The 20,122-nt window shown below is 36.1% G+C and overlaps 1 protein-coding gene across 19 annotated transcripts in view; it reads right to left on the bottom strand.

Moving 5' to 3' along the window:
- DMD (dystrophin) overlaps positions 1-20,122 on the bottom strand; it is a 1,145,450-nt gene that overhangs the window by 117,161 nt on the left and 1,008,167 nt on the right. For all 19 annotated transcript variants that reach the window (XM_064407380.1, XM_064407383.1, XM_064407377.1 and 16 more), the window contains one exon: positions 10,688-10,766. In XM_064407380.1, the coding sequence (XP_064263450.1) occupies positions 10,688-10,766 (79 nt within the window). The remainder of the gene's footprint in view (positions 1-10,687; positions 10,767-20,122) is intronic.

Genomic DNA, 20,122 nt, shown 5'->3' with positions numbered 1-20,122 from the left:
AACCTATCCTCCTTCATCTTAAGGCTGTTTGCCCTTGTCCTATAACTACATGCCCTTGTGAAAAGTCTCTCTCCACAAATAAGATAATCTTGTTTCAGATTGCTGGTGGCCAAGGAGTTCCGAAAATTCTACCTCAGTATCTCTGCACGTTCTGCTGGTTGTCTTCAACTCCCAGCCAGCAATCTGTAGCTAAGCTGTCATTGCTTTCCTATTACTTACATTTACACAGATTCATGTTCTTAAAAGTAGAAAAGCAAATTTCAAAGTATGAACCATGAGAATCAGTAACCCTCAAAATGTGCAAGAAACAGAATTTTAATTACAGTGTTAGATCTCTTGGAAAACTAGTACACTGCACTGCCATTGAAGGCTATAGCATGGCCCACAAACACAGGAGCACAAAACTATACACACTTTCAAATACAAATACTCAAATATACACCTAATTTATATATGATTGACTAATCCTGCCTGGGCCAGGCACTGCCCTTTGGTTCTGTGTTTGTGGGCTGCATGGCCCAGGAGCTGTGGAGGCCAAGGCTGCTGTCCATTGAGCTGCTCTTCCTGGTAGCACAAGCTGCAGCTGCTCCGTTTCTGTGCTCTGCTACAGCCTCAAAGGATGTAAAGATACAATCTGTTATGTGTTTTGTAGAAATGCAAAAAATATCAAACATAGAATATTGTGTAATGTTTTGATGTTAAAAATCTCAAAATAACTTTTAACCACATTTTCAGGTTCATACAAAATTATTAATCATGATGCTTAAATATTCTTTCTACTTGTAAGAAGAAAAACTGCTGTAAATATAATTTTGATGACAGATCCAATATTCTCCATTCTAGATGGCAGCAAACAAAAGCCAAGGAGTTAGAGAGAGATCACTGTTTCGTTTTACACTATCAGTTACTATGTGATTTCTTTACATGCTTTCATTCAGTAATTGTAGCCTAATGTGTGCTAATATGTGGTCCATCAACCAGTTCTAAAATGCTTACTCAGAGACAATTGTAGGGGTCTTTCCCATGGCAAATGACATCATCTGAGAAATAATTCAAATCAGATTACACTAAGTTATCATTTTTGAAAACAAAATACCCTTCAGTATTAACTAAAAATTGACCTTGGTACATATTTCTCTCCCAAGCAATCATTAATATTCCCAATGGGAATACTATCAAGTTACAGTTGTTCCTCTTTAAGATTTGTTTTTAATTCAATAGCTAAAGGACAGAATAGAATGCTGCATATTTTGCAGAAGATGTATTTAATCTGTTGCTTCTGAATTAATCTGGGTAAGAGCTTTGCAGTCATAACTTATTATCACAGAATCTTACATATGATAGTGTTCTTGATCCATTAGAAGAGGAACAAATACTTTTGCTTTCATGAGAGCTCAGTGTTATAGGAATAACAAACAATTCTGTGATATTCTGCATAATTGGATTTAGTATTCCTTCAAGAGGTTGCTGTGAAGCTGTCTATAGTACACTTCTGGTTTCCTGGATGATTCTAACCTTGCATAAATTTGAGTTGACAAAAAGTGCAGTACTTTTTACAGCTATACACAGAGAATAATCATTTCATTTTTGGCAGAAGCCTAGAAGCTGAGACCGGCTGTTTCTTACCTTTGGTTATCAGTACAGGTTTACTGTCCATTACAAAACTAGTACAGGTAGATGGTTAAGTCTACTTAAATGTCTTGCTAGCAAAGACTTTTTTTTGTATACATGCTGTAGTATCCCTGTGTGCTACAGCTCTCAAGAAGCAGACATTTCCTGTTTGCTGAGAGTAATTCCAAAGTGTTTTATTGCTCGAGCTTGCACAGTGTGAGAACCCAATACCATACACCCAGCTACTTTCAATGCTGTTGTGACTGAAATTAAATACCATCACAAAATAGAGGGCATTTTAAGAGTGAGTTTAATTTTCCCTACATTTTATTTGCATTGACATCCATGTTAATGGTTACCTAATTTTTGAGTTTTATTTCTTTCTGTAGGTGTTCTAAGAGTGAGACTTGTTTTGCCTGTGAACACAGTTCTTGATGGTAAGCTGACATTCTTACTTGTTGACAGAATGTATAGTGAAATGGTGGCATGCTGGCTCTCTGAACTTCAGTACTGTTTGAATCTATGCAGGGATCTGAATGAAATATTAAACAGGATGATAGTAGTTGATACTACAAAAAATAATCTTATAAATATTTCACTTTATCACTGCAAACATAATGAAAAATACATGTATGTTTACCAATGGTAAACTATTTCTCCTTCAGCTATTCAAAGAGTAAATTTGGTATGTCCACATTTAAATGTTACTCTCAGTGGTCCTTATTTAAATAATCCGCACAGACTTTTAATCACCATATGAGTGTACTTTTTCAGTTCTAATTTAAAAAAAAAAAATCTTTTGACTTAATTTTCACTATGGGGTTTTGGACAGAAACCACAAAGAGGCATTGTGTAGTGTTCATACATTATTACATAAATCCTGACAACTATTTTTTCCTCACTTTGTTAGAAATTAAATATATTTATTATATATTCCTTTCAGCATCGGGGTAGTTAAAGGTGAGCTCATGTTTACATTCCCATTATCTTGTTTGGTGACCATAGTGTCTGTAACTCAGCACGGTGCTGAATTATGTTCACATTTCACATTTAATGATAATAATTCTCTGATTCAGCCTGGAAAGTCTACCTGAATGACCTGTGTGACTTACACTGTTCTTACCTAGCATTATCATCATTAATACCTTAATACAAACATAGAGTTAAGAAACTGTTTATTTATTCACATAAAGTTTGTTTTGATGCCAATTATTTTCACTGCAGCAAAGTATGGATTTGGTGACCAGATAAAAGCAGGCAGGGAGAAAAAAATGATGAGATGATCTTTGCATCAGGAAAAGACTGATTCCCCAAGAATCAGGATTTCCCATCTGTGTAAACTACCTTAACTTTTCAAAGAATATTCATTGAGTGCTACATTTTGATTATTTTCAGATAATACCATTACAAATGAGAAAATAGCTCTCAAGAGACTATAAGGAGGTCATGCTTTTCCTCCTTAGAGAGCATGTTAAAGCAATATTTCCCCACCATAATCAGTGCATGATGCAGGCTGGCAGGATGCCACCTCCAAAATGTGTATCTGCATGGCAGTGACACAACAGAAGTGTTTGCATAACCTGCAAGCTCTTTCAGATCCTTTGCAACAAATGCCACTATATACCTGTAAAAGATAGGCTTTTTTCTACAAAGAGTTAGATTGATTTCTAAATTATGTGAATTTTCTATTGTTCTAGGTAAAACTGATGAACAATCAGACCACGTTGTGTAGTACTGAAGTCTAAAATTGCTTGATGTAGCTGAGAAACTGATGTCAGAATACATCAACCACTCAGCTGAGAAGCTGCAAGGCAGAAACATCAATCCAAACCTGCCTTTTGGAAGGTCTACATAGCTCAAGGTCTGTTCTTTTCCAAGCCCCAGCTGCCCATAGGGATGGATTCATGGGCATTTTGGAAATAGAGAGCCCCTTCTCAGCTTGGATTCTGCCCTTCTTAAGTCCAAGCAAACTCTCACTACTTCCCTGGAACACTGTCAGCACTGTCTGTTGTTGTAGCACATGTGCAGACATTTACCAAATACACCATATTTAGAGCACGTCTAACCAGAGAAGAAATCATCTTTAATGATTAAAAATCTCTAAGAAGAGATTTTTAGTCATTGAAAAAGTTCAACATGTGATCAGAGTCAATTATGAGAGTCATTTTAGAAGAGTTAAAAAAGGCTTTTCCATCCTGCATTTCCTGCTGGAATATTTATGGCCAGCTTCAGATTTATCATCTGCAGCTTAGGGTCAACATTATATGGTAAGACCTAAATAATGCACACCTGTAATCATGAACAGCGTTCCAGAAGTTTCCAAATGCCACTTTGTATTGTGAAATATAAAATCCATCTAGTGCTCATTTTCTAAAATGTCACACAACAGCAAAATGGCAAAAAATACAAGAATCTACTTGTTTAATAGCAGAATACTGAATGAAATAGAGCAAAGAGATATAGATAGAGTTTCTAATGGCTCACATGCCTCAAGATACAGGTATACCACATTGCTAACTTCTGTTGCACTCTTATGCTCTTAAAAATGGGGTCTCTAAAACTGGCTGATCAAATGAGGTTATAAAATGGCCTAATCAAATTGGTGGTGATTTTTGGCAAATGAAATTACATAAATAGAAAAATAAATCTTTGGTACATATTCCATGTCCTACATAGCAAAACAGAATAGAACAATTCTGATACACATATATAGAATATGCCTGTTGTAGCCTAGACCTGGAGCTTGAGGACAAAGGGATGTCCTAAAATGAACACAACATACAACTCATGACAACATGAGAATGTTGTTAAATTCATCTGAGTTAAACTTGGCAGGGTGAAAAAAAATTGGGGGGGAAGAATCTGTCTTCGCAACACTAATTCAGAGAGTGGACAAAAGTATAATAGACAATAAATAGGCATCTTGTGAATCTCATTAAGAGCAAAAATCATATTTGTTTACTTGTAAATGATGTAGCATTACAGAATATAGGATATTCTGCCAGCCAAGGATAAATTACAGAAATTACTTAGGCTGCTATAAAAAAATGAGATAGCATATCTCCTGCTCACTCCCTTCAAAAAAACCCTCTCTTCTTTAAAACAAATATTATAAAGAATTTTTAAATAGATGACACATTAAAGCCAAGAGCACAAGAGACTGTTAGAATTATTATTTGGATTATTTTAAACTCCATTCTAAAATAGTTTTTATCAGAACACTTTTTTCCCCCAAACACAAAATATTAACTACTAGGAAAAATTTCTTGCTTCTGGGTGAAGAGAGGAGGAGAACATAATCATTCAAAACTGACTTTACAATTTTTTTTCAGAAATTTGTATCCCAATGTCTTATATAGATAGGATCACTTAGCACAAAAGTGCAGAAAAAAGAAAAATATAAATATAAAACTTTAATTCAATAAATACAATTTAATTGCAAATAAAAAAAAGTTATTAAGATTTATAGAAATATTTTTTTTGTTTTCCTGAATATAATGCATAATGAAAAAATGAAGCTCACTGTAAAATTAATTATACTAACTTTATTCCAAAAGTAAGCATAAAGATAATCTCTCAAAATATGGCAATGTTTTACTACTCAAAAACCCTTTAGCAGTCAGACCAAGCCAAGCACTATCAAAAGCTGTAGCTATGGCCATGGTATCCTAAACAAGGGAGAAATGGACAGAAAGCATTTTCTCTTAACTATAAACCTAATGTACACATCACACAAGTCCTGAGGTTGAATTGGTGCCCAGTGTTTTTAGAAATTCACCATGATAATCTCAATGGCAAGATCTGTGAAGTGTGTCTTCATTTGTTGGTACTTTGCTAGATTTTCCTTTTTCAGAAGCACATGTATTTCCTTTACATTTATACTGAAGTAGAAAACCAGTTTTCTAGCAATCAGGCTCCTCTAGCCAATATGACCATATTTAAATATATATAATATATGAATTAAAAATACATTTAAATACAATAATAAAATCCCTCTGCTTTCAGAGAGTTCTTAGAGTTAGGCTGATTTGTTTGTGTCCCTTATTGTTATTCTACTGCCAGGTGATATTTTCTATTCAAAACATTTCCTGTAATATCTAAAAATATTAAACCATTTTGCCAAAGGACACGGATGAATGGACATGGTCTTCAATGCTTGCTTGTCAAAAGTATGCCTGAAAGACAATATAATATAATGTATGCAGGGACAAATAAGAGAGAAAGATACAGGCGCTTGCACTGGAAAATAATCTATCAGATGGATGGGTAAAGTCTCCTAAGAGTCTCTCATTTTTAGATTTGGATGTCTCAATTAGGAGGACTCGCCCTTTTAAAGACAAGTGTCTGTGCCTGTACAAGAAAGAGCTTCCCTAGTCTTTGCTTTGCATAATAATCTGAGCACTCACACAGAAGGTGGGAGAAGTGAGTACTTGACTTCTCTCCCAACTCAAAGGAATTCAGAGCCACATCTCCAGCTTCTCAGGAGAGTGGCCTAAATAACTGAAGCAAAACACAAAGGCACAGAACTAATAAGAAAAAAGACTCAGATCTGAACCTGAATAGCTCTGAGCTTATCCTGAGAAGGAGAGATCTATGATACACAGCCCGATGCTGTGACCATATTTTTTATTTTTAAGCAACAATTATCTGTTATAAAATGCAGCAGATGCACTCTGATCACTTACAACAGAAACTGGTGGCTCCAGCATTTGTCATATTTCTGTTTCTGAATGAAAGCTGCTAAGGCTGCCTCATTTTGTGTTGAATCAAGTGCTGCTCTTATTTGCAAGTCCAAAACTGAAAGGCACAGTGAGTAACTATCTCCTGTTAGGTATCTCCAGGTCCTAGCAAATATTTAGGTATTTAACAGACTGGTACTGACATATGCAGGCAGCAAAAGCTCATAGCCTGGGAAATATGAATCACAAAATTTTGACTAAGGGTATATCAGCCTTGTAGCCTCGCAAACTTAAATGTTCTTTCTGTTCCTTGTATTCCCAGGTTTTTCATGTTGGTGAAAGTCTGTGTTGTCTGTGCTTGAAAAGCACTGGAATCTTCCAGTCATAATCTTAAGTAATTGCTAGTTATATCGTGAGCACTCTTTCATGCAGTCACTTCACTGACATGCTATACTTACTAAAAGATGGCTCACACTGGGCCTGGACAGTAAATTACAAGGTTTGCTCATGGTTTTAAAAGATGTAACACCTATTTTTCAGCAATCACCAGCAATGCACATGAATGAACAATCACCAGCAATGCACATTAAGAAGTATGAGTGATTGCTGAATAGCAGTGCAAATGATATTAGAAACAATCTGACATCAATGCTACCTCTCGTTTATTGCATCTCAAAAAGAGTAATAACTATTGTGACATACATAGGTGGGTCTTCCAACAAGAGACAATGAATCTCAATTTTTGTAAGAGGCAGAATCACAGAAAAAAATACAAATGAAGCCAAAATAGTAAAATTATTCCAGAGAAGTCACTGAAAACTTTGGAGCTAGCATTGTGTTTAAAATTTGCAGATATTCTTTTTCACACCTCAATTACTGTATATAATTCCCAAATTAAGCACCATCATCCATGAAAGGATCGCAGATTTTTCTCGTAATTACTTTGCTAAATATTTACAAGTTTCTTTTTAATAGAAAGATCTTATTTTTGCAGTGTTTTTACACCCTGATTTGGAGAATTCTAATTAAACAGCAAGTCCTTCAAAACCAACAAACTCACTCCACGAATTCATGACATAAAGTTTTGCCCATGTAGTACATTTATCAGATGTATCTTAACTATTGTTGTGAATGCTGTGTGTCCTTGGCAAGGAATGAACTGAGCTGGAGCTGGGACTGCCTCTGTGGACACTGGGGGAGCAAAATGGGTTGGGGGAAGCATGAAGGTCAGAAGCTCAAGGTGGGGTGAAAGAGTCCATTAAAAATGTAGAAGGCCTGGAGAGAGGCAAGTTCATGTGAAAAGTCAGGGCCAGTTTTGATAAGTCTTTTATACTTGAGGCAGACCAAAGTCTTAAAGGAGAGACACACAAGTGGATCCCATTCCTTTGCCACTATCTCTTTAGTTTACAACCAGGAAATGTCTGAATATCTGAATTATCCCATGCCACAGCATTGATAAACACTGGCACTTGGTCATTTAAAAGATGAAGGAGTGGAAAAAGAATGTTGAGCTGTATGAAAAGACAATGGAGAAAAACTCTCTAATTTAAAAATGCCACACATAAGAACACTTTTTTTTTTCTTTTACAGTCCTTATCTCTCTAGCTCACACCTTCTTTCCAATCTCTTTCAGAAACAGCTCTATGAATAGCCCTTAGAACAGGCTGTAAGTGCTTAGAAACAGGGACTACCACTTGATTTCTTGCCTCACGGGGCATGACAAATATGAGGTCCCTGCATCACTCCCCCATTTCTTTTGTGCCACGTTTTCAATAGGCCCATGCAGCTTTAGTTTCAACCAAGCAGAAAAATACAGAGGATGCTATAATTCCTATGTATAAAATAATAACAAGCACATGAAAAAAGTTACCATGATTAGAAGATTATATTTATTTCTTTCTGATAGGAGAGAAATGTAATTCAGTCACTGATTTTACGTGACCTTGACTGAAGTACCAGCCCCTTTTCAGAATTACTTAAAGCTATATCAACTATAAAAGGATAATTTTTCATATAAGAATATAAACAGATATCATTACTTGTACCTTAAGATGAACAAGCATGTGTGGAAGAGGGAAAGTTGATGCTCACTAGGGAGGATGAACTGATTATTACTGGCATATTAACTAGATATTCAATAAGCAATAGATTGCTTATTTTCCTTACTGATTATAGTTTGCACTGATCTTATGTGTATCTCAGTTCCTTAGATAAAAATGCTCTCTGAGTTTTGAGCTTATTAAATAAAACCATAAAAATTCCTATGATTAATCTTTTCACTGCTGTTGCCACAGCCTGATCAACTTGGACTCTGTCTACCACGTACAGAAACCTAATTTACAAGCCATTAAATTCACCTTCATTTGACCTGCCTGATTGTGTTTGGCAACCTTTATGTCTGACTTGTTCACCCCAAAAAGTACAGCTGCAGAAACACCACTTGTGCTGGATGGCAAGGACTGTGTCACCCTTTTCTGCAGCACTCTCTCTCCCATAGATGTGCTTCCATCCGTGCAGGGATGCAGCAGAGGCAGTAAAAAAGCATAAAAAGCTTGTCAAAGCATGGTATTTTCCCTAGGCATAGTGATAGTACATGATAGTGGATGTTTTTGGAATTTGATGCTTATGAAAGATGGGACTGATATATGTACTGGCAGTTTTTAGTGACTTGGAAAGGATTCTGCAGATGTTTTCAGAGCTTCAAATACCTAACTTTTGCATGCATGGGTAAGATTATGTATTTGCACACACATCTAAGAGAGAGAGAACAAATAAGCAAATACAAATGCCCATTTTTCTAAGTGATAGTTGGACTATTTCCAAAATCAACACATTTTCACCTGACTTGTTTTCCTATGATGATCTTTAAATGGCATGGAGTGTCCAGAATGATGTCCACAATTTTCTGGCTCTAATTAGTTACAAAGAAGAATAATGTCTCACTGGTGGTGGGTGGGCTAAAAGAGGTGACTATCATACACTGATCATCTTTTAGATTGATCTAGTTTAGCAATAATAAGGCAGAATGGGCCTAGGGAAATTGTCTGACTGCATTCAACGCCAGCACAAAGACACCTTGCTCAGTGTGATAATGCAGTGCAGGTCACTCTAGTCTCTTCCAGGCTTGCTTAATTTACCCTACAAATTTATTCTTTCACCAAGAATACACCATGGGTCACAAGGAAAAACTTAAATATTGTGTTCATGTCACATATTCATAGCTCTTGCACGTTCAGTCTTGACGAGTCTGATTTGGAGTTATGTATGTTGAGCTGAAAAAGTATTCCCAGTGATCAAGAGTTAAAGAAAAGTGGGTTTGAAACAGAAATAACAAAAATATGACTTATTTTTTCATAGGATCATCATTTGACAAATGAAGGTTCAGGGTTGAATCAGCCTGCATTAATCTTATATAGCCCAACATCAACCTTGGTTCTGATTTTGCAGGTCATCCTGCTGAGAATTTTCAGTTTCCCATTAAGACCTTCAGTGGGAAAATAGTTAACCTATTAAAATTACAAGGCAGTATCAGCTGAAGAAAAGTTTGTCCTCTATCCCACTGTGAACGTAGCTGTGCAATAATAGTAACATCTATTTCTGATGTCTGGATAGCTTGTCCCTCTGCATGTAGGAGACCATTATCCTGTGACTGTGTTCTGTTCTGCTGATATAATCTCTTAAATAAAGCTTTACTGTTTACTTTCCTTAATTGAAGAACAATGGAAAAGACATGGCCTTTAAGAAGCTTCACTTTAGTCACTGCCTTGGAGCTTTGAAGGTGTTTCAAGTTGTCTTTCAATGTACTTCAAAACATCCTTGATAAAAGAAAGCGTGTGGAGGTGAAGTGGGAATTTTGCTGGCAATTATATTTTATGCAGAGTTTAATAAAGTTTACTTAGCTGCCATTCTCCTCCCAACTTTCCCACCCCAGTTTTCATCCTCTCACTGCTCTGCTAAGTGATCAAATCCTGTAAAATTTTTTTCTTGCATGTCTTGTTTTGTCCCTTTCTAGAGCTGAACACTTCTTTAAATAGATAAATCAAATTTGTGTTGTTTTTGGGGGGGTTTTTATCGTTCTGGGTTAAAATCATCAGAAACACTTTTAAACATAATTTTAATTTGCTAGTCATAAAGGGAACCACCAATGAAGATGAGCCTTGCAGAGACAGAAGGACAGAGAGATTTGATAATGGCCGATGTTTTCCTTTTACTCTGTACCTGGACAATATGAACTTATTTAACACTTCTCTGCACCCAGGAAAAAAAAAAAAAAGAAAACAAGTGCAATATAGTCTAAAATAGAAACTTGTAACAACAACTAGCACATGGCTACAAAATTATCAATTAAATGTGTATGCAAACTGCACAAAAAGAATGGGAAATAAGAAATCACTCACTGGTAAGAAAATGTTGGGAAGTAGGGCCAAAATCCCTGTGAGCTTCATGCAGTTGTTTGATGCGCTCATCAACGGCCACCTGTTAAGAGAGGAGAAAAAAATGACTCTTTTCTAGACAAGAAACAAAGAGCAATTATAGTCAGGTCATTTTTTTTTATTAATGAGCATTCAGTTTAAAATTAAGCAATTTCCTGCAACAAATGTTATCCTTCAGAGTCTTCAGATGAGATTAAATGTGTCACTGGAAATAAATAAGCTAAAAAAAAAAGGGATTTTTTCTGTTGTCCCCATCTTACCTGCTGCTAGAAGAAGCTAAAAATGAACAGGCTGATAAATAAAGGTACAGCAAATTGGCCTGATATTATGTACCTGAAAATAGTATGACTGCTGCTTGTCAATATTGAAGTCGGAATATCCATCTGTTAATATTTTTTCTAAACTACTTCTAAAGTACTTTTCAAAGTACAGTATTATAAATCAGCATGTGAAAAGTAATCTCATTTACTGTGGACAGAAAAACTACATTTCAACCAAGTCCTGAAATGAGGTTAGCCAAAAGAGAGCAGCTGGTACAAACATTTTGCTGTTCTTTTAATCACTCAAACCTTAGCACCTCAACCCTTTCCTCAGAACAGACCTTTGAAGAAAATATTCTAAGGTTTTTTTGGGTTGGTGTACTGCATGAAAACAGAGACAATAGTTTAGGACTTAGTTTAGGTCCAGTTTTTCAGTGGTTTAATAGACTGTTAGTTACATAACAAGTTTTTGTCTCACTTCCCTGAACTCTCTTATGTTAAACTATAACACGTGATAGATAGATAGATAGATAGATAAATAGATAGATAGATAGATAATAAGAACTTTTACCTTTAAACAACTCATCTTTAAAACAATACCCCATAAGTTAATATAACACATCAACAAACTTATAAAACTTATAGAAAAGCTTATAAAAGATAGAAGACACTTCATGATAACAGCGTTCCCCAGGTGGCTGTTATTCGTGACAAAATTAAGACCCACAAAAAACTGGTTTTTCTTCTTATGGAGAAATCTCCAGAACCTTAACAAGAGGGACTTCTCTCCGTAAGTAAATGAAAGAAAAACTATTTTAGAGGTAATAAACTAACTAAAAATTTTAGGTTTTGTTTCTTTACATTATCAATGAAAAAAATTGCGGGAGAAAGTATTCTGAAAAGTTTGATTCTTATTACCTTTTTTTCTTTCAGTTACTTTTAATAAAATTTTCTTTATACCCTTTTAAAGTTTTGAACCTACTTTACCTTTCTCCTAAGCCTATCTCACCACAGGAAACAAACACATTACTTAGGAAATCTGAAAATTAGTAAAATCTCAGATTAACAAACCAAAACCACTACAGACTGGTTTTATCTTTACCCTTGAAAATCTCAGTGAAGTGGAGTATTGAGCAAGTGGCCAAAAGGGGGTGATTACAGTAAGATTCCCTGGTGTATGAGTGACATCTATGACCTATATACTAGAAGGATGTAATTAAGTTAGACCTAAGAACGGCATTAGATAAAACAAGGAAAAACAACTTGAAAGTAATGATAGAATAATTTTGAAATGTAAATTTAAAAAAAAATGTTTCCTGAAAATAAGAAAAGTAAAATACTTTACTTTTGAAAAGTAAAGTGACTGATAGGAAGCAGGATCACTTAAATATTGCCAGTAAGAAAAAGTGTTCCATCAACACTGGCAAAACAGAAGTGTATTTTAACTGGCCTAATTGTGACATACGTAACAAGGAAACAAATAGGTTCCACAAGTAAATTGTGATATACATAACAAGGAAATGAATAGGTTGCACAAGTAAAAAGCAATCCAACATTTTAAAACTTTCAGGGAATTTTTTGGTTGGTGGCAGGAGGGAACTATTGTATGGGCATGATACATTCAGAAGGAAAAAAATTAAATTGGTAGAATTAATGAGCTATTTGATATGATTGTGTGTGTTTGTCAGATAACCCCTAGACCCCAAAATCTTCTTTAACTAAGCAATAGCAATTTGCTGCCAAGACATGATTTATTTGCTTACAATTTTAAAACTAACACTATAAGCAAAATGCCCATTTGCTTTCTTTCCTCAAACCATTTTTCAGGTGCTTTTCCTGCAGCTCCCTTAATTTCTATGTCATCGTTTCTGGCTTCCCACTGAATTGCATGGACAGATGTTTCTGTTAAGCAATGCTTCATACTGACTTTGAGCTTGAGTTCACACCCACTTCAACTGCACAGATAGAAGCTGGGGAAGTCTGTAAGTGTATAGAAAACCATGAAAGGGTTGCTTCTGGTCATCAGTATAATTGGCTTAAGTACAGAATAATTAACTGATATGCTATTATTTTTAACCAAGAAATGACCTTTCAATGAAGACTAGAAAGATAATCTTAAACGTACCTAAACACATGCAAATGAAAACCACTGGGAAAATGCTTTGAAAATGCATATGCTCTTTAAAATTGTCTTAAAATTACCTCATAATGTACTTATTTTGTCATTAGGAAATATTGGTTAATAAAGAAATATATGGCTCTTCCTTTATATTAGTACATACTTTTCATTAAGTTAGCCAGGATGGAAAAAGTTTTTGCTGGCATGAAGAATCCCTAAAGAGAATGAGAACTTTACAAACACACAGTGGGGAGCAGTGTTTCATATAGGAAAATTTCAACAGCCAAATAGTGATCAGCAAAGAGCGTGGGAACCCTTTAGTACACATGACCTCTGCCAGCACACAGCCTATACAACTTCTATATGTGTGCTAAAAGGGAGAATTCCAATCCCTTCAAAATATCCAGGTAACCTTTAAACTTCACAAAATTATTAACCTGAAGATTTTTAGTTGTGTATGTACATCAGCAAAATAAAATACCTTACACACTTCAGGTTTAACTTTCCAACTGAACAGCTTTGGATGTGAGCCAGGAAATACCTCTTTCTAGAGGTAGATTTTGTCAATACAGGGAAGAAGAAAACAGTGAGAAATCTTGAGAATTCTCCAGGAAATATCACCTGAGAATACAAAGCGTTATTCCGCTTGGCTCCCAGGAAATACCACTTGCTGATGTATTGGCATACTACCTTTTAGGTAAAAGACAGTAAAAGATGAACTCACTTTTGGTAGTAGAGCAAGGAACATTATTGCAGTCAGTTTCTATTAATTTTATCAAAACTAACACATAAATGGTAAAATAACAAAATCTGAATTCACAATAACTCAGATAATGATGTACAAAAAATACCCACCTAAACAATCCTTGCTTAAACTTACAGAAGAATGGGTCTCTGATCTAATAAAATCAGATTTGGATTTGACTTAGGGACTTATACACCAACAATCTGAAAAAGGAGATTCCATCTATGCAAGTCTTCATAGATGCTTCATGATTCTTAAAAGAAATTCTCACTGGCATAAAGTGAGATTTTAGTGTTTCTTTTTTTCTTTTTTTCATAAACAAGCCATAGGTAATTCCCAAATTTTAGATTTTTTCTTTGCCTTGTTTTGCCTTCAAATCAAGTGAAAGAGGTTCCTCCAAAATGAGCTCAAAGAGTGTCTCTTGTACTTTTGTATGCTATGCTCTGAACCAAGAGCAGTTAGAACAAAATATTGTGAACAACTTGAGCCTTGTGGTATGGGAAGAAAACTGCAAAATTTTCAAGCTCATTCAAGCATTCATTTTCCTTGCTTTAAAGGGAAGAAAAAAAAAAGTGCTGTTAATAAAGGAAAACAATCTCTTCTGATTTCAGTAGTGTTGGCTTAGCCATGAAAAAAAATACTACTTTAAAGGTGCTATTACCAGAATGTAATCTGCAGGATCACAGAATGGGTAAAACTGGAAGGGACCACAGTGGTCATCTGGTCCAATCTCCATGGGATGGGATTGTGGATTCCATTTGGGTACCTTTTAGGTAAAACTCCAAAGATTTCTCCACAAGAACTGTTACTAATACATAAATGGATTTCTAAAAGGTCAGCTATTGCTTTATCATGATATGAGAATTTGATTTAAACAGACCAAAATATTTTTATATCTAATTATTATTTGAAAACAAACATCAGAACTTTCTGTAATTGGGATACTTGAACCATTGCTTTTCTTCAGTGGGGATGCATGCTTGAAAAGACATGCATTTCCTTTATTTATTTAATCTAATTTTTTATATAACATTGATCTTTCAGACGTAACAAATGAAAGAACCACAGCAGTGCAGCAAATATACTCAAGGCTGAAGATGGTAATATTAAAGATCCTGTACTGATTTTAAGTGATATTGACATGGTACAGAAACAGCTTCTGCTAAAAAAAATTGGCTAAAAAAAAAAAAATTGAAGTCCTTCTCCTTTAAAGACTTTGGAAACATTTGATGAAACAAGTTCTGTTTCCCAGCACTTGGATGCAGCCCTGTGAACTGAATCTATAATCAAGTTCAGAAAAACAAATTAAGACAATAACAAAAGCAAAGCTCTGCCATGCAGTTGTTAGGAATAGTTTCTAAGTGCTTTACCTAAAGTGGGGTTTGACCTTGACAATATCTTTATAGCAGCTCCACTACAGTCAGGATAAGGATTTGATAGATTTAACTTGGGTCTACCACTAAACTCTGGCGGGGGGTGTTGGGATTTGTCTTTTTTTTTTTTTTCTCTCTTTTTTTTGAGGTTTAACTGAGAATACTTTTATGACATATAAAGTGTTCTTTTGTGTTTATGTCCACACTGCAAAGCAGGCCTAGATCAAGAAGGAGATGTTTAATTCTCACTATTTCCCATGTTCTCGAAAAGTACCCAACAGCAATCATCCAGCAGTGCTGGAGTTGCTGAACTACTCCAAGATGTGCTGGAGGAAGGAGGCACACCCATCACATTATTGAAGTTGTGCCTGCAAACAAGGATAGCCTCAGCAAAGAGCTATAGGAATGGTCTCTCTGTCAATCCATCAATCTTGTCCCTCTTGGATCTACCAACACTACAGAGACATAAGAGCCTTGGTCTAGCTGTGGTATAACCCTGCCACAGCCTCGCCCATAGCTTTGATTTTTCCACTGAACTTGTTCAGAGGAAATTTCCACAGGGGTGCTTATCTGAGCTCTGACTGCCAGCTGAACCACCCTGCAATGAGCCAAGGTGACTGCTTGGGTGCTTCTCTGTGCTCAGCACTCTCGGAGAAGTTACATTCAGTGAACTTGGCAAGGAATTTATTGAAAAAAAATTACGTGAAGGTGTGCAAGTAGCAATTTTTACTGCTTATTAACATGAAGCAGCAGAAATGAGATCACTAGTTTAAAGAAGTGCTAAATGTAAAGAGTTAAGGCAACTGTTGAATGGCTAGGATTCTGAGTAAAAATTGCAAGAAAAGAGAGAAAGAATAGAAGATTGTGTATCCTTTTGCGGCTGCTCTAAATATAGCTGTTTAGAGGACAATCTCCTTTTTCTTTTCTTTTTTGGTCAAAATTTGCTTCACCAAAAGCTGTTCTCACAAAAAGAGAAAGGCAATTTTGTGTCTCAATCAGCATGCATCCGCACAATACTTATTAAAACAACACTCCTTTAATTTCCCCCCGTATTCATAGCATTTCCAGAGCCTCCTGACCTTGACTCCAACCAAGCACAGCCAATTTGCCTGCATATCAAAGGAACCCGGCTCCTACAAGACCCTCTTTAATGTTGCCCAGCAATTCTCCTCCCAGGAGCTGAAAAGCTTCTTTCTTTGCTCTCACTGAGTCAGAGCTGTCAAAGCAGTGCGAGGCTGTTCCTCACAAATCAATAAACAGGAAGATCTGATCTGCTGTACTTCTAATAGCCCCCAAATTCAGTCAGTCAGTCACTCACTGCTCCTCGTACATTAGGAGATAAGGATGGATTTAAATAAGAACACTTTGTGCTGTTAATGAGGAACAGCAGGGGGGAAAGGCAATTGATAGCCATTGTTCCCAGCTGCTGAAACTCAGGTTTAAGTCTTGACATTTACTGAGTTGAAAAAAACAGCTAAGGACAATTAGTTTTCTGGTGAAAAGTTCAGTGTTCTGAAATATTTTGAGAGCGTAAAAATGCGCTTATTTTCCACATTAAAGAAAAAATAGATAAGTACAATGCTATTTGCATGCATTTACAGCTGTTACAAAGACTAAATTCAAATTTCTGGGTCATGGTGGGACTGTATATTTCAGCAGATTGAAATCTGAGTGACTTCATGAAATTCCCCTTCCAGTAAAAAAAAAAACAAACCAAAACATAAAAAATAGTAGAACACATGCATTGCACTTTGACTGCTTTTTTATATTTTGAGATGAAACAAGAATAAAATGTAATATAAATTCAGGAAACATCTTCAAGCTTGGGGCACAGAGCCTTAGAAAACTGTAAATAAAAGAATGATCTCCTTGAATTAATATGTCTACTGTGAATAAGCAGCTTCTTAGGCTTTTGTTTTATAATCCTAAATCTGTACACTTTGGCCTTTGTGTATCTCTATGCCTGAGGAAAGAAAGTTAGGTCTTACAATTTAAATAACAAAACCACCCAAATTTGGAGAGAATAAAACAGTTGTAAACCGTGTGAAATCTTAAGAACAAATATCTTTAGGAAACAATTCTCTTAGAAAATGTTACTTGTTTTGTTTTGGATAAAAGATACTCTCAGGGAGGCCTTTCATGTGATATCCCCACTGCTCCCATTGGAGCCGTCACAGAAGCTGGTGCAGGTTCTGCAAGGCCTTCCACATCACTCTATATTCCTCATTTCTACCTATGAACTTCAGTAGGATATAAAATATTTTATGAAACTGGTATGAGCTGAGAACAGGCTCAGCCTTTCAAAGGTACTGGAAACTGCTGTGTTACCCTCCATTCTAGAACATTTCTTAGGAAAGTTTTCAAATTCTTCACTGTCAAACCACATGAATTCTTTTTTAATATTGCTTTTTGTATGCGATTTAATCAATACCAACTATTTTTTTCTGCCAGATTCCTTGCTGTATTCCTTTTATAATATCCCAATAAACTAATTTTACAAACATTGATATTTAGCAACTATTTTTCTCAGAAAGCAGCACTACACCAATTAAAAAGTTTTCAATTTATAATTTACATTAGCTTCAAATCCAAATAAATAAATTCCCATTGACACCCCCTTGCATATTCCAGTCCAGGTGGGCTGTGGCTTGCCTAACCACATCTCTGTACTCTTGGACAGTGCTTCTATGTTCCTCCTAAGTTACCTCTCCAAGCTTCCTCTGTCTGTGCAGTCCCTTTTTTATGTTTGAGTTTTGCAAGGAGCTCCTTGTTCATGCACACAGGACTCTGGGCACTCTTTCTGGACCCACTGCCATTCAGGATGAACCAGTTTTGAGCTTTTTAGAAAGTGACCCTTCCTCATCAATGAACTTTCTTCGACCTCTCTTACTTGCAGGGGTTTATCCTGTGGGATTCTTCCAAGCAGATCCCTGAAGAGGACCAGGTCTGCTCTCCTGCAGCCCAGCTTGTGCTCTCATGGTCACTGCAGCCAGGAGTGCCTTTGATTTTCACCTCCCCAGTGAGCCTCTCCTTCTTTGTGAGTGTGAGGTCCAGCAGAGCATCTGTCTGCACTGGCTCCTCCATCAGTTCTGTCAGGAATTTTCCAGGAGCTCACTGCATTGCTTACAACCTGCTGTTGTCTCTCCAGCAAATAATCAGGCTGCTCCCCCTTTCCACTTGCCTGTAAAAGGCCTCAACCATTTGCTCTGCAGGGTTAGGTGGCCTGCAGCAGACACCCACTACAGAATCACCTATACTGGTCTGCTCCTGAATCCTCAGCCACAAGTTCTCAAGAGCTCTTTTTCCAGCATATCATTCCTACTTTAAAGCTCTTCTGTGTCTTTTATGTGTCCCCATAAAACAAACTCCTTAGAGCTCTGACTGTGCAGACCTATAGATCCAGGGATTTCTCTTCTGCCTTCAGCAGAATGCTGAAACTATATATATTCTTAGTTCTGTATTGTAAGCTGGGGAAAAGAGAAACTAAAATGTATAGGCTACCCTGAACCTCTGGTAGGTTATTGATCTTAAAATGAATCTAACTTTGATGCAGTTTGACATTTTCAAAGTCAGTGGGAGCTGGGTGCCTGCAACTAGGGAGAGAATGTGTTCTGTGGTAAGTAAAACTGTCTAGAGGAGCTCAGCATGTCACATATTCCTCCTGAGATCAAATCTGACTTCTGAGATCAAGACACCTGCATACCTTCATACTATAAGCTTTGAAATGTTCCACATAATTTTTTATCATTTTAAAGCCACATTCTGTCTATCCTTCAGGATAACTCAACATCCATATGGCTTTTAGGTGGTATCTTTCACCTCTGGGCCCCACAACCAAGACACACCAACCAATGGATCAGCTGCCGAGAGCCTGAAGGAATTACAGGAATGATGGTGGCCTACAGCAAAGGCTTGAGTGAACAATTGCAATTAAAACTGAGGAACAGAAGTCTTATGGAATCAGGAAAGAGGGACAGATCTGAAGTGAGTCCTCTCTTTTTGCAGTATGAATATAAAAATTTCTGCTGTGTCAGTGATATTAAATCTTATTAAATTGTGCTAAACCACAGGCATTTGGAGGGTTCTGGATTATAAATTATGATAAGCATTATTCAGAAGAAAAAACTTCTGCTATGTGTTTTCCTAGTTATATATGTTAAATAACATAAGGATTTAGGAAAAGGCTAAACCGTTAATTCTGATTCTGTTGTTGCTTAAATATGACATCTTTTAGGCTCTAACCATCTACTGTTCCTACCCTGATGAGGTTGTTTGATGCATGTGGTTTTTCAGGCATTTTTGTTTCACTTTTGGGGCATGCACAGAAAATAACATTATGTATAACACAGTTAGGTCTCCTTAACATGCAACTATAAAGATATAAAAAAGGGTTTTCCTGTAGCCTTGTTTATTAATTTTGCTTCTCTGCTAGAAACCTGTTATTTCTCATCACTATAGATTTTATACTTTTGAAATAGAACTGACTCCTTTCTAGTCTCTTCAAAAGTATTTCCAAAAGATTTAAAATAAGTTCTTTTTTGTAATTCATTTGAAAATGCTCTTTATTAATGTTATCAGTGCTCTTTATTATGTAAGATAAAACCATATCTCTCTTGACAAGATTTGATGGTTATTTTGATTTTCTTTTACCTCTTTTCTCTTTTTCTTCCTCTCATTAAACTAATAAAAAATAATAAATTCATGCTGCACTGAAAATACCATTTGTTTCTGAAAGGTCAGGTAACATACACTGGTTTTGTCCCAAGGGAAATGGTTCTCTGGTGACTTAGGGAACTGTAAGTAGAATGTCACGCAAGGAATGTTTTATATCTGCCCCAGAACAAATGCCTATGCGATAATCCTGTATTGGTTGAGCATCACCTGTGAAGATTATTCTTTTAT

The sequence above is a fragment of the Passer domesticus genome, chromosome 2, assembly GCF_036417665.1.
Source record: "Passer domesticus isolate bPasDom1 chromosome 2, bPasDom1.hap1, whole genome shotgun sequence".
Taxonomy (NCBI): domain Eukaryota; kingdom Metazoa; phylum Chordata; class Aves; order Passeriformes; family Passeridae; genus Passer; species Passer domesticus.
This window is presented reverse-complemented; position numbering and strand designations above follow the sequence as displayed.